This window comes from Archocentrus centrarchus, chromosome 19 (assembly GCF_007364275.1).
Source record: "Archocentrus centrarchus isolate MPI-CPG fArcCen1 chromosome 19, fArcCen1, whole genome shotgun sequence".
Classification (NCBI taxonomy): Eukaryota; Metazoa; Chordata; class Actinopteri; order Cichliformes; family Cichlidae; genus Archocentrus; species Archocentrus centrarchus.
Genome location: NC_044364.1, coordinates 11448083 through 11462897, shown reverse-complemented (window position 1 = coordinate 11462897; position 14815 = coordinate 11448083). Strand labels below are relative to the sequence as shown.

Genomic DNA, 14815 nt, shown 5'->3' with positions numbered 1-14815 from the left:
ATACAAAGCAAAAGATGCTCCATGCTTATGTGGGTAGGTGCACTCGCACAGTCTCATTTTCTCATATGAGCAGCGCATTTTCTTCATAAATCTACTGCTCTGAAAACAAATGTTCTCTCAGTGTGTGTGTGTGTGTGTGTGTGTGTGTGTGTGTGTGTGCGGGTGGGGGGGCAATTGGTAATAAACCTAAAAGTTCAAGATGTGGTTTTATTTTCAGTAATCAGGATTATTTAGCCCTTAATGTATTTACAATGCGTTATATCAATGCTAATACCAGAACAAAGGCTGGATTTAAATGAGGTATATGCACAACAACTACAGTATGTGAATTCCATATGCAAATAGGTAACCGAAGAGAGAATGCATACACACATTTTTTAGAGCACGTCAAGCCTGATATAGTGACAGCAGTAAGCCTATATATTTCTTAAAATTAATTATTATTTTTTATTATTATTAGTGGCACGGTGGTGCAGTGGCAAGCACTGTCACCTAACAGCAAGAGGGCTCCTAGGGTAGAACCAAGGGCCTGCTGTGGCCCTTTTGTGTGGAGTTTGCATGTTCTCCCTGTGTCTGTGTGTGTCATCAGGTCATGGTTAAGTCATACTAGAGTAAAAAATATGACGGCAACTATTGTGCGGCTATGAAAATCGCAGTATTATCACAACCAGATTGCATTCAATTGCCAACTTGACCACATTCAGTCACAAACTGATAGCAGATTGGCTTCATCTTATTGCAATTGTATCACTGTCTTGCCACCAAAGCTCCTTTGAAGATGGCAAATGACTGCAAATGGTTGCAGACCTGGTCCCTGTGTCATGATCCTGCGCCATGTGCCCAGTACTTTCTGTTTAGTTCTTTTGGTTTCTGTTTTCATTGAGCTCCAGTTATGTTTTCCAGTTTCTATTGGGTTTGGTTCATTCATGTAAGTTCCTGTCTTATTTTGGTACTGTCTGATTTCTAGTGTAGTGTGTTTAGTTTTCCTTCCTGTGTCTCCCTCCCAGGTGTTCCTAATCCCCTCATTACCTAGTGTGTTTATATTGTCTGTGTTCCAGTCAGTCTTTGTCGCGTCATTGTCATCGGTGCTCGTCCTGCGGTCTTCAGTCAGTTTTTCAGTCTGTCAGTCAGTTTAAGTTTGCTCCCTTTGTGTTTCTGCAACCCTGTCTCCAGCATTAAAGCTCTGTTTTGAGTTTACCCCCCGTGTCTCTGGTGTCTGCTTAGAGGTCCTCACTCCTGCCAGCCGCAGCAGTTCATGACACCCTGTCTTTGAAGCAAACATTTCAAAATGCAGCATGACTGCAAGTTCACTGCGGATGATCACAATAATGCTGGTTGTGTCATGGTTTCTAACCACTGCTTTCCCTAGTGTAACTGAAGCAATTAATCGGTGATTCTAGGTGTGAGTGTGAATGGTTGTATCGCTATACTGGCCCTGTGATAGACTGGTGACCTGTCCAGGGTGTACCCTGCCTCTTGCCCTGTGAGATAGGGTGAACAGGCTTCAATCCTCAATGAAAATGAATGGATGGATTTTATATGTAAATTATCAAATAGGGGCATGCCTATATCCATCCACAGCTAAAGGCCAAGGTTAAAATCGGGCTTGTTCTGATTTACAAATGAGGCTCTATAAATCTGACAAAATGACACATTTGCACATTTCTGCTATGCAGAGTTTTAATCATCTGGCTCCTATTTGGTTATTATCCTAAAGTGCACTCAGGCTGCACTTCTAAAACGAGAGGAAAAAAAAGATAAAAAAAGAAAAAAAAAATCACTCCCTCCTACACCACCATAAGTTCTATGCTATATTTGCGCAGTGGAAAAAGAACAACTAGCAGCTTCTTCCCATGGCATCGTAATAATGAAAACACAGGTGAGACACTAAAATATTTTGACATGCATTGGAAAATTTTACCATGTCAGGCACAACCCACCAAACATTCCTATGAAAGATTTCTGAGCAACCAGCTCCTTTACTCACACCTTTTATTTTGTGCTTTTAAATCCTCACATTACTGCCACTCTTGCTTGTGATTTGTAACATTTCTAACATTTTGCTCTTCATTTTTTCCCCATGCCCTGCTCTCTTATCTCCTTTTCCAACCACTCATTCTCTCCCTCATTTTTTTTCTCCCATCTATATAATTCTGCAACGGCTGGGATTGTTCTTCCACCATACCACCCTCTAGAAAGTTAGATAAGATCTTACCCGCAGCTTCAGAAATGCATTTTTAATGAGAAATGAATGAATAAATACAACAAAAGCCCAGCTCAGTCTGTATGTCTGTGAGTGTGGGAGTGACTATGTGTGTGTCTTCATGAGATCCTTGGTGGAGTCCAAGTCCTGAATGACCAATTTTTCAAAGTCAAAGATACATGTTGCCTTTTTAGATCACTAAATATGAGTAAATGTATTTAGATACAGTTTTATAAACTGGGGTAATCAGAATATAGTCACATTATTAAAATAGATTAAATAATAATTTTTTTTAAGTTTGCATTCATTATTGTGAAAATTAGAAGCATCAGGAATATTCCATGAGCCCCTGATTGTACTGCCACTGAGCTAGTAGTTAGCATTTGCAGACAAACATAAGAACTACAGGCAACTGTGGCAATCTACTAGCAAACAAATTCATCACCAGATGGTTTTTGGTGCTGCACCTTCTTGCGACCGATTTCACCCGTCAACCTCCACGAACCACTGCTAACCACTTATCAAAACTGACTTCAGACACACAATCTAGAACTGTATACTCCTACATACAGCTGAACACATGGTGACATAAGAATTGTGAGCATTCAGTACATACTTCTGCTGTAGTGCAAAATGTCCATGGATGTCTCCACTTTGGATTTTGTAGGTTATGGGGTCCTTCTCCCGATCCACTGCCTTAAATGGAAACAGAGACAGGCACCAACGTATACTTTTAGGTTCTATCAGCAAAATATTCCCTTGTAGATATGCAATATCCAGTGGGTCATTTCTGGTACTTTGTATTAATGCAGCATGCCAGCTGGATAAGGATTAAATGCTGTCAAAAACCTGGTAACCACTGATACATAACAGTTGGTATGACAGTGTGTACCTGCAGATTAAGAAGTGTAGCCCCAGTCCTCATAGCTTCACTGATCTCCAAGTTGTATTGTTGCCGGGGAAAACGAGGAGGGCTCTGGTTGTTTGGTGGCAAAACATCAATATAGACTGTAGTAATGGATGACCTAAAGGGTAAAAAAAAAGAAAAAATGGGGTAAGGCAACTAAGACAGACAGCAAGTGTGCAAAGAAACACCCTGTAACAGAGAAAAACAAAAACAAAAACAGCAGAGGAATGTCAGGAGGCAATGCTAGAGGGTGGGGGGGGGGGGGGGGGAAGCAGCGTCAGGGAAGGTGAATGGCCCATTATTTAAGTTAAGAGTGGTGGCCCAGTGTTTGTTTCTTTGCACTTCATACTGAGTTTGATCAATAAGAGTGTGAAGTCAACAGTGTAAGTGACAAAGAAAGTAGATAGTACTCCGTTGCTGAGCTACTACAAGGTTCCTAATGCAGTGCTGAAGGTTTCTAATGTGACTTGTTCAAACCTGTGGCTTTTTCGATGATTCGTTCATACAGAAGGTGGTTGAAGTTGTATTAAGAGAAAATGTTTCTCAACTGTAATAAAAATATGTGTCCAGCCCTTATAGTGTATAATGTACACTATAAGGGCTGTATTATCATTCTTTATTGTGCCCTTTATTATGAAATATTATAAAGTATAATGTGCAGTGCAGCATGCTTGTCCTTCAGAATGCAAGCTATTAATTCAATTGGCTATATTACGCTTTGAGTTTTTAACCACTCCTTTAGTGTCACAGTCTGTTATACAGCTTTTCTGAGCATATAAGGGTTTAATAAAATTACAAAGGCCAAAACGTGAGTTATTCTATCCAACAGTTGCAGAATGCCTTATTTATAGGCTTTTGTTCTGGTACTTATTTGTGTCAGTATGTAACATAGTGGCATGATGCCTAGCTGCTAGTTTGGCACACCTTCAAACAAATCCAAATATAGCCAGCTGCCTAATAGGCTGCTATTTTTCCCCTAACGAGCACTGCAACTGCTAATGCTAATTCTTAAATGTGACTGCTATGGGGAAAGCACACCAGATGTTCTTCAACAAGGTACAAATAGCAACGTACCCCCACACTCACTGTCAATCACAAGTCAATATTCAATGAGCGTGCAGACTTCAGAAACCAACGTGTGACATCACAGTAGCTACAGCCATCTTTTACACCCCGCTATGGTTGAAAGCCACCAGAATATCTTTCTGATCTTATTAAAAATAAAGATCAGTTAGCAGCTTCAGTGGTTATGTATGGCACCAAATTTGCATTGCTTTTGGTTTGCCAACTGATCAACTAGAGCAGACAGGGACGTTTTGAGACTGGGGCCAAAAAAGACAGGAACTAAAATGCAGAGACATAGAGGTGATGAGACAACAAACAAAATGTTTTTTTTGGTCTTTTTTTACATCAAAGTACATAAACTAAAGAAACACCGATCAACCGTCCAGAAACCAGATTTCCAACTTGCTTGGTTCATGTATGTCCGATTACCAGCCGGTCTGTTTCATGCATGCACATCACGCACACACACTAAGTCATCAGTGTGTAAGCCCTTAACTGTGAGTGAAGACACAAAGTTCACCAAAATTAACTGTGGGGGGACCACTACAGAAATGTTTGTAAAAACAGATCTAATCAGACACTTATAGCACTCACTCAGCTGTACGTAGATATTTTAAAGAAGCTAAAAAAGGGAAAGTGGCTATGCAGAGCTCAGAGCCAGCGACAAACCAATAGCATTATGTTAACAATTATGAGAAAAATTATGGAGATGAATGGAAAAGAGAAAAAGGTCAATGTCTTGTTATCTGGTGATGTTGCAAACTGATATTTGTTTTATATAAATGTGTTAGACCTGCTTTTGCTTGGTAAGGTTAAAATCTGTCATTTAAAGGTGGATGTAAAGCGATCTTCAATTCTCATTTTTAGTTAATTATTTTTACCTCTTTCCAGTAGCAGAACAAATTATTTTCAGCTGATTCAGTGAGAGAGGATCCTAGAATTTACTGTAGTTTGAGGAAAATTAGAAAGGTTATTTTTATTATATAACAATGCAGTTCTACTGATAACACTAATAACCATTTTTATTTGCATATGCTGTCAATTATTGCTCTTAAAAAAAAAATAAGTAAAACCTGGAAATTGTAATCATCCATGAAAATTGCAATCAGTGCATCTCTAATGCATTCAAGTAAACCCAAGTAAACTTAGATCCTGCAAAAGAACACACAGTAATCCCTCACTCATAACGGATGTTACATTCTAGGACCACCCGCGATAAGTGAAAATCCGCGAAGTAGGGATGCTATATTTATTTTAATACTTATACATTATTTTAGTAGTTATACATTATTTTAAGTTTTTATAAACCCTCCCCACACACTTATACACCAAATATATACATTACTGTACAACACATACTATGCATGTGAAGAACGAGTACAGCAAAAACCCGCGAAACAACGAAAATACCGCAATAAATATTTTACACTAATATTGATTGAAAACCCACGAAACAGTGAGTCTGTGAAAAGTGAACTGCGAAGTACACTGTAAACCCGGATAAGTTGAATCTACTTAAAAAACCAAGGTAACTCGTTGCCTTAGATTTTTTAAGTAATGAAACAATTCGTTTAACTCAGCCTATTAAGTAAGCACTACTCCATATCCAATTGAACTAAATTGTATGTTCTTATTGACCAAACTTATATTTTATAGTTAATGAAAAAATAAAATGTCTTTTGATCAATCAGTTCCCCTGTCCTTTTCATGGTTGTGTGGGGGTGGGGGGTGGGGGCTGGAGCCTATCCCAGCTGACAAGGCAGTAAGATGCAGGGTACACCCCATACAGGTCACCAGCCTGTTGCAGGGCTGACACAGACAACCATTCACACCTGTGGGCAATTTAGACAGACCAATTAACCTAACCCCAGTAACTGGATGTCTTCAGATTATGGGAGGAAACCCATACAGACACGGGGAGAACATACAAACTCCACACAGCAAGAGTCCCAGGCTAAGGTGGAATTGAACCCAGACTATCAGATAGCTATTCTAGCTGTGAGGCAGCAGTGCTAACCACCACACCACCATGCTGCCCAGTTGAACTGTGTCTGTTTAAATTTGGTAACCAAACATAATAAAACTCAGCCCTGCTGAATGCTGGTACATTAACATTTACAAATACCATTTGTCCATGGAACAATAAAAAAAACTATATGAGAGAGCGTTGTGAACAAAAACCAAACAAAAACACCAAATGTCTTCTATTCCAAACAGCAAGAGGCCTGGGCCAAGCCAGAATTGAACTCAGACCTTCTAGATGGTATTCTACCTGTGAGGTAGCAGTGCTAACCATCATGCCACCATGCAGCTGCACATTAATCCAGTCTGTTAAAACTGGTATAAACTAGATTTTTAGCAGGTGCAAAACTTGATGATATTAAGTTGTTTGAACTCAAACACATGATTACAATAAGATAGACCATCAAAAAGTACAGTCTACTCAGCATTAACAAGTAATGTTCACATTCTAGGCAATTTTAAGTAATATGAACTCAATATTTTTAAGTGGATTCAAAATCTGGGTTTACAGTGTAGCGAGGGGTTACCATAAACATTTAATTATATCATTGTACACACCAAGACTTGATTAAAATAGATAGATGATGATTTACCTGTATAATGTTTTTAAAGGGAAAACTGAAGTATGAACCAAAAACAAATTTAGGAAAAGAACAAGGGGATTAGATCAAGTTTCTAATATATAAAGCGCTAAGAAAAAAAACAAACTAGATTTGGAGTAGTAACAGCTTTATTTAATAAAATAAAATCATGCTATTTTTAAATCAGCATAACACTTACTGCAAATCAACATGTTATTGTAATGATCTACAATTGACAGAGCTGCTTATTTGCTGTACTATATATAGTTTATTCTATTTTTTTAGTATCACAGTACTCACTGACATGTGCTACACAAATATTATAGATAATTTAGCTGATTTAGTTGTGATCCTTTACACATCCTCACCAAGTACTAAAATCCACAAGAGCTGGGGGATAACTTTTGGGGGAGAATATAATGATGACTATAATGTGGGAATAAAATTCCTTTTTCTTTTTCCCACACTCATAAAACAACAATGTGAGATTTGTTCTTTTCTGCCTTCTTTCTGTCTTTTTCATGATTTCATTAGACATTAGTTTATTGGATGTTTGGTTTGGTAGAGATGAATGTAATGTAGTAGCTTGTTCAAACACTTCCATGAACCATCATAATGTTTAAACAAAATGTTATTATTGCATCAACAGTTTTTTAATAGGATTAATCAAAACATTTTTATTGCAAATACATTTCCCAAAACTCAGTTATATTTTCTAGCTTAGAAAATCACCACGACCACTTGAAATCCATTTAAGAATAGATCGTTTTTATCATTACTGCGTGAGTTCGCAATGACTGAACCATCAGAGGGTCAGTGAGGTCTGCAGATTTTATTTTATTAGAATTATTTTCCTTTTAGTGTTGTGGCCCACAACAGCAGACAGAGGATTTGGATTAAATTGCAAAAACAAGTGCCACTACTCTCATAAATTAAAGTACTAACCCTTCATTAACAGGTTAAAAAATTACTCCCATTGCCTGCTTTTAACTTCAAACTTGACTGTTCATGAATTTGATAAAAAGAAACTGCAGGGATTTAGCTTATGTTCATACTTGGTGAGGGTGCTGAGTTTCAGCACGGGGAGCAGGGAGAGATTAACTCCACTCAAACTGGATCATTGATTGAAAATGGCAAAGAACCCCAGGTCTAAACAATAGCCCACAAAATCTGTATACGCTCACAATGATAAATAAATAAACAACTGCATAGAGTCTGGAAAATGTAAGCCACCAGAGAGACTGAGAGCCAGTGTTTTACTAGCACAATTCAGATGGCATTATTGATGAAAACCGATTGGAGATGATTCAGTCATGGTTTCTACTGTAGCTGAGGCCTATTTTTCCTTAGAGTATGACATCCTAAAATTCTCTGCCTTTGAATGAATCTCTCTTTGCAAGTCCTTCTACTGTTTCTAATTCAATATTTATTACCGTTTTCACAGATATGGTTGTATACGAATGCTCCTCTTTGTACTGTGTAAGCATACAAACACAAAGCCACAGTCTGTACTTTTAATCACATATCTCTACCTTAAGTTCTTTGACACAAATTTGAAGAGAAAGCAGTTGTTTAATCTTGAGTACAACAGTCTGAATATAAATTGGTGAGTGATTGTCGTTCACTTCAGCTTTGAGCCACCCTTCAAAGTTACAGGAAACACAAATAACCTGCTCAGACTTCTAAAGTTTGGTGGTCCAGCAAATCATTATTGAGTTTGGCATCTCTTTATACATTTAATGCTTTTAGCACAAATATTAGCATTAGATGGCAGTTACTCACACTGACAACGACTCATTTCACATTTAGGCTGCTTTGGATATATTTGTTCACAAGTCCAATGAACTAAACTTAGCACAAAAAGTAAGGAAAATCATGCTCCTTAGCAACAAATTGCATACTGTTGGAAAGTCTGTTTATGTACCCCTTAAATGGTGCCACATACATTTGTGGGTTGAGTAGCAGAAGTGAGTATGCGGATTGTGACCATGAAAAACTTGCCAAATCGTTTCTGCTATTGCCAAACAGCTTATTCTGCTATTGACTCCTGGGCTGTTTTTGTTTTTGAAAAGTAACGCGTGCAGACGGCAAAGTATTAAAAATTATTGCCGTTCACTCTGAACCGGAAGTGACGTTGAAAGTGCTGTAGTTTCCATGCCAGGCCATAACTTGATGGGGTGTGTTTTCTAATGCTTTTTGTAATGGAACAACAAGCGCACAACCATAGGGTGCATGTGCCAGTACCTCCTGTTATAGAAAACTTGCTTTTTCCCTGATTAGATGGAGAGGCGGACCAGAGCATTTCAAAAACATCCCACTCTGGAACCCATTTTCAAAGCCACAATCTTTAATTTTAATCACGTATCTCTACCTTAAGTTCTTCAACACAAATTGAGAGAAAGCAGTTGTTTAATGTTGAATACAGTCTGTACATAAATTTGTGAGCGATTGTCATTCGCTTCAGCTTTGAGTCACCATTCAAAGTGACATATGGCAACGTTTAACACTTATTGCTGTTCACATACTTCTGTTATAGTCAGTGGCAGACACAAATGCAAGATGATAGAGACTGACTTAATCTCAAAACACAGCTTTATTGCTGGATACTCATAAAACACAAGGAAACCTGGAGAGGTTCTACAGGAGCAAATAATCAAACTGACAAGGATACTCTGGAAAACATAGAACAGGGAAACACACTACTGAAGGAGGATGTGACAAAGGGCAAGGGGAAAAATGTCAACAATATATACACAAGGTAATGAAGAAAGCGGGAACAGCTGGGGAGATTGGAATACAGGAAGCAAAACTGAACAGAATGCAGAAGAGACAAAACCAAGCAAAATTAAACAGGAAATGATTAAACACATCGGTCAAAAACGCAAACTTGACACAGGGAAACCAGAAATTACAAATAACCATAACCGAGAACATAACTCAGATAACTAAACTCAGAAGGTCTGAGTATATGGTCTTGCATCACCCAAGCGTGCTGATGGCCAGATGTTCTCCTTCAGGATTTCCTGGTTGTTATGACATCGATGACTTTGTAACACTTTCCAGAATGACATAAGTCACTGACTTTGTTTCTCAGCTGAAGACATCAGGAAGGGAGCAAATTTTTTTTCACAGCACTGAACATGTATGTCCATGAATGATGTCATAAAGTGCTATAGAGCAACACTTTTTTTAGTTATCAACTCAGCAACAACGTAGCCAGCTACTTTTGACCTTTTTACAAGTTTGTCATTTTGTGAATGCAGTAAAATTAAATCAGTGTCCACGGAGAAGTTCAGAGTAGCAAAAAACCTGAATTAATTTCTAAAAGATATGCATGATCTTTCCGTAAGAGGCAAATAACACCGGTTGTTATAGCTGCTGGCTGTCTGCGAGGCATCACCTCAGCTAATTCAAGTCACTGAACTGGACCTTTTGATGGCATGTATGATGTTGGTAGCTTTTGGAGCTAATTAATTTTGCAGTTAAATAAAATAATATTGCTTGCTGTGTGGTTAACTGCATACACAGCTCATTCAAGAAGTCTGTGCTCCAGTTTTGGTGAGTGAAATTCTAGTGTTTGTATCTCACTCAGCACTAATTAGCAAGTATTCATATCCGGGTGATACACAGTCAATTGATGGACCTTGTTAACTAAGCTCACTAGCTTTAGCTGATAAATTAGTGTACCGTACTATCAAAAACCTCCAAAACAACAAAAACAAAGAAAAAAATAATAAACTTCCATTAGTTAAGTCCTTCTTTTAAACACACTATTCTCATTCTCCCATGAATAAGCTCATATTCATAAATTACAGTTACTTTAACTAGTAATGTACTTAATGTTTCTCATTATGTATTTCCCAATATAGTTCACATTGAGCACACATTTTCTCGTAACCTATCCAAGCATTGCTTGTGCCCACTTTCACAATTCACTACATGGCATGTAAGATGCAGGAAAAAATCATCTAATCTGTTTTGCAACTTTGCTTTTTATCTAACATCGTATTCTGTCTTATCTCTTCTCTCTGGTGCTGCTCTGTTTTCTCTCAATCTTCAGTTTGATGAAAATATAAATGAGACCCCTGAGCATAAACTTTCTGATGTGCATGTATCTTTGCCATGAAAAGCACATTTCTAGTATGAATGAAACATATATCTTAAGAGTTCATTAAAGGCTTCAAACTTCTAACACAGAGATAATGCTTGAAAAATACTTTTGTTTTGTTACCTACCACCAAGATGTCACAGCTCATTCTGGGCCCTGATTCATAGTTTTAACAAATCAGATACTGTAGCAGAGAAGAGATGTTGATTTGTCATGCAGGTTACGTTTTCAGCTGAGATAAATGGGGGTCTGAGGAAATTTGGGGACAATCTCTATGCCAATCACTGGAACCACCTCAATCTGCAGAAGTTCACATTCTATATTGATTTGTCCGCTTCATGGCTGGAAGGATGAAAAAGATTCTAGTTTCTGCGATGACTGAGAAATCTTGTTCCAAAGAGCAATGCAATCATTTTAAGAAAGGTATGCAAGCCATAAGTTATTCTTGCTCTACACATTAGAAATCATCTGTCTTATTTAATTAACTTATTAGAGTTTGTAGGTTGATTCAGAGTAAATTTGAGGGCAGTGATCAGGTCAGCAATTGCAACAAATTTTACTGCTTTGTGAAGTACCTGAACTCTGGGTGCCTGCGGTGAAAGACACAGGGCCTTTTATTATTAGTTTGCCAAAATAGAAAAATGAGAATTGAGACAAATTTAACTACCATTTGAATTTAATATTAAAACACAAAGTGCAAGGGCACACCCGTGTCCTTACTCAAGAGACAACCCATGTCACTGTCACTGATTTTCTGTTGCTGATAATTCACCTCGATTGTTGTGTTGTGTCCAACGCTGTGGATATTTTTGATATTTTTGTCTAATCAATTAAACATAGTGAATAAGGGTCACGGCTGCAACCTCTGAGACCAGTTGTCTGAAAACAAATTAAGTCACTCCAGCCAATTAGTGCTGTTTCTCCTTGATTTTTATTCAATCTTTTCATTTTCCTCATACAAATGACAGCAGACCCAACAACACCAATGTAAAGCAAGCAAAACTCCTGAAAGGGACAGCTGCAGTTTAGGAGATGTATTATGGTTATGTACAGTACCAGTCAAAAATTTGGACACACTTTCTAATTCAAGTTAAGAGCACCCCAGATAAGAGCCCACCTAAATGCTTCACAGAGTTCAAGTAGGACACCTCTCAACATCAACTGTTCAGAGACTGCATGAATCTGGACTTTATGGTTGAATTGCTGCAAAGAAGCCACTTCTAAGGAAGAACAACAAGAGGAAGAGAATGGCTTGGGCCAAGGAACAGACGGACTGGACATTAGACCAGTGGAAATCTGTCCTTTGGTCTGATGAGTCCAAATTTGACATATTTGGTTCCAAACGCCATGTCTTTGTAAGACACAGGAAAAGTGAGCGGATGGTTCCTACATGTGTACTTCCCAAAGGACAATGACTTTGACAATGACATGAAATCGGTTTATTATTTCCAAATAATATAATTCTTTAGCTTTAAACCCATTTTTCACAGATTTCTAAAATATTTGTGTTTTCTTGTTTTTATGACAGGTGGTCTAAAAAAAATTGTTAAGCAGTGTAAGTTTCAAACACATTTAGGAAGAAACCCACTAGAACAGTCTGAGACTGCTGAACCTTTGAATTAACTTCATAACCGTTAGACCTTTAAACTGCATTTTTGCACACAGTAAGAACTGTGGCCTTTGTCTGCCAGTTTCGCTGAAAAAGGACATCTCTTAATATCCAATGTAAACAGGGAAATTATAACAGCAGCTTGACCCTGTGAATTGAGATCTCTACTGTACATCATCTTTTGGGCATGAACACATTATGATTAATCTGACTGTATCTGAATGTGTCAACTTTGTGCCTGAATGTAACCCCAGTCAATTTCGAGTAAAAAGTTGCAATGGCAATTTTACTATGTTGGATGTAGTAAGAGCCTAATAATTTTACATCTATTAATGTAGGTTATGACCTCTAAGAAAAATAGCTAACTATCAGGGTGTAACCCCTTCAATAAGTAAGCTTTTACCTCATACGTTTTAAGTGAGTTGATGCACTGTGTTTTCAAATCTGGTGCACGTACTGTCACATGCATTTGCATACGTAATATTGCATGAGTACAGTGGGCTATTCTGTCAGAGCTGTGGGAATATCTGAATGAAATATAGGCACAGATACTTCATTTGGAGTGACAAACACTACTCATGCTGCACACTGCTGATGCACACACCTTGTTATATGCAAAAATGTTCATTTTCTACATTGCAGCATTTAACCTGGTGTCAGGCAAGTTGACTGAATACGATTGCATTTTTGTCAGGATACTGAATGGAACAAGAGTCTCCACAAATGCCCACTGACAGTTCAAATTAAATATCCAAATATTAAAACACATCAAATGTATGCTATAATCAGAAATTCAGATTTATTTCCCATTGACCTGCTCAGCTTATAACTGAGCTTCCTTTCACACCAGCCAACCTAGCAAGTGATTATTACCTTCAGTATATCCCTGCGCCTTTTCCTCAAGAACTATTTAAAGAAAAAGAAAAATCTTGATTAAATGTTTCCCTGTGTTTGCACCTGAGTGTTACTTTTGTTCTGCGCTTCTCATTTGTGAAGCAGGGACTCAGCTTGTTTGTCCTTTCTACAAGGACACGCAGTGTTAATTTGTCCTTTTTCTGAGCTATTCCCAAGTGCGGAATACAAAGAACAACACCCAAGTGTGCTTTGAGTATCAGAAAACAAGCTGGTGCTGTAGATCAGTGTGAATGGCTTTTGTTTTCATTGATGCCAATTACTCAGATGCTTTTTAGAGTCTTCTTTATGGTGTTCGTCTGTCTGATGATATACAACAAGACAAGAAAACAAAACAAAAAAAAAAAAAACTGAGTGGAAGAAAAAAAAGGATGATGTACATCAAAAGGTCTAAGCATAACTGCTATGCACAAAAGCTCATGGCTTGTTCCCAGTGAGTCTCTTTTGTTTCTTGCGTCAAGTTGCAGCATGGAGCGGCACCAAACACTCACAAAATCAAACTCCCTAAAAGTGCAGCTGCTATATCAATGTGTGTTCCAGTGGTTGGATTTACTTCTGATCTCAAATATTGTATGGTAACTGCTGAAACTCACGTCTCTGCCAACCTATAGCTACCAAATCAATACATACACAGAGTTTACAATATATTAGGAGCAGCTGCCTTTCCCAGTTAATAAAGCTAGTTGGGGAATGGCATGGAATTGTGAGTTGCTGAAACTTATGGTCCTTATTGATTGAAGTCATGATGTAGAGATGAAGAGCAGTAAACAGGAGGGAACAAAAGTCACCTTATCAAGTCTGTCCTTATCCCTAGAAAACAGACCATAGTGTACTACGTTTTGTTTCTTCCACTCTCTGTGGCATTTCAGATGCCACGTATGTCTGTATTTGCTAAAATTGTTCCGTTTTCGAGATACAGATAGTATATTTTTCTTTCTGTTCTGAAGAAGAGGGTATCTTGAGGCACCCTTTTACTCTGCCTTGCCCCCCTTCACTATCTATTTTCTTGTTTCACTCTTTTTCAGTCCTATTCCAATTTAAAAGCATAATTTATGATACTTATTTCCAGGAATGAAAATGACTCATCTTAAAATGGGGAACAGATAGAGGAGTAACAAAGTGGGAAGTGACAGACTGTGATGTGAAGTGGCTGACAATGAGCACGAACACTCTGGAAATCTGATGACCTTTCAAGCTTCATCACCAGACAGACAGAAAATGCCTGGCGAATCACAAAATGAGAAAACCTTACCTTCTCTGAGGTTCAGGCCCATTGTCCATGGCTTCTACAGTCAACGCGTAGCTCTGTCCAACACTAAGCACCACGCCTGGCACCACAGTGATGACCCCAGTGCTGTGGAAATAGTTCACATGATTATAAATACTTACCACGCTTTCATAGTAGGTT

General features: G+C 38.1%; 1 protein-coding gene across 1 annotated transcript in view; it reads right to left on the bottom strand.

Annotated features, from left to right (window-relative positions):
* LOC115798232 (protocadherin-15-like) overlaps nt 1-14815 on the bottom strand; it is a 215335-nt gene that overhangs the window by 108169 nt on the left and 92351 nt on the right. The window contains exons 16-18 of the mRNA XM_030755001.1: nt 14660-14761; nt 3096-3228; nt 2820-2899 (exon numbers count right to left, since the gene is read on the bottom strand). Of these exons, the coding sequence (XP_030610861.1) occupies nt 2820-2899; nt 3096-3228; nt 14660-14761 (315 nt within the window). The remainder of the gene's footprint in view (nt 1-2819; nt 2900-3095; nt 3229-14659; nt 14762-14815) is intronic.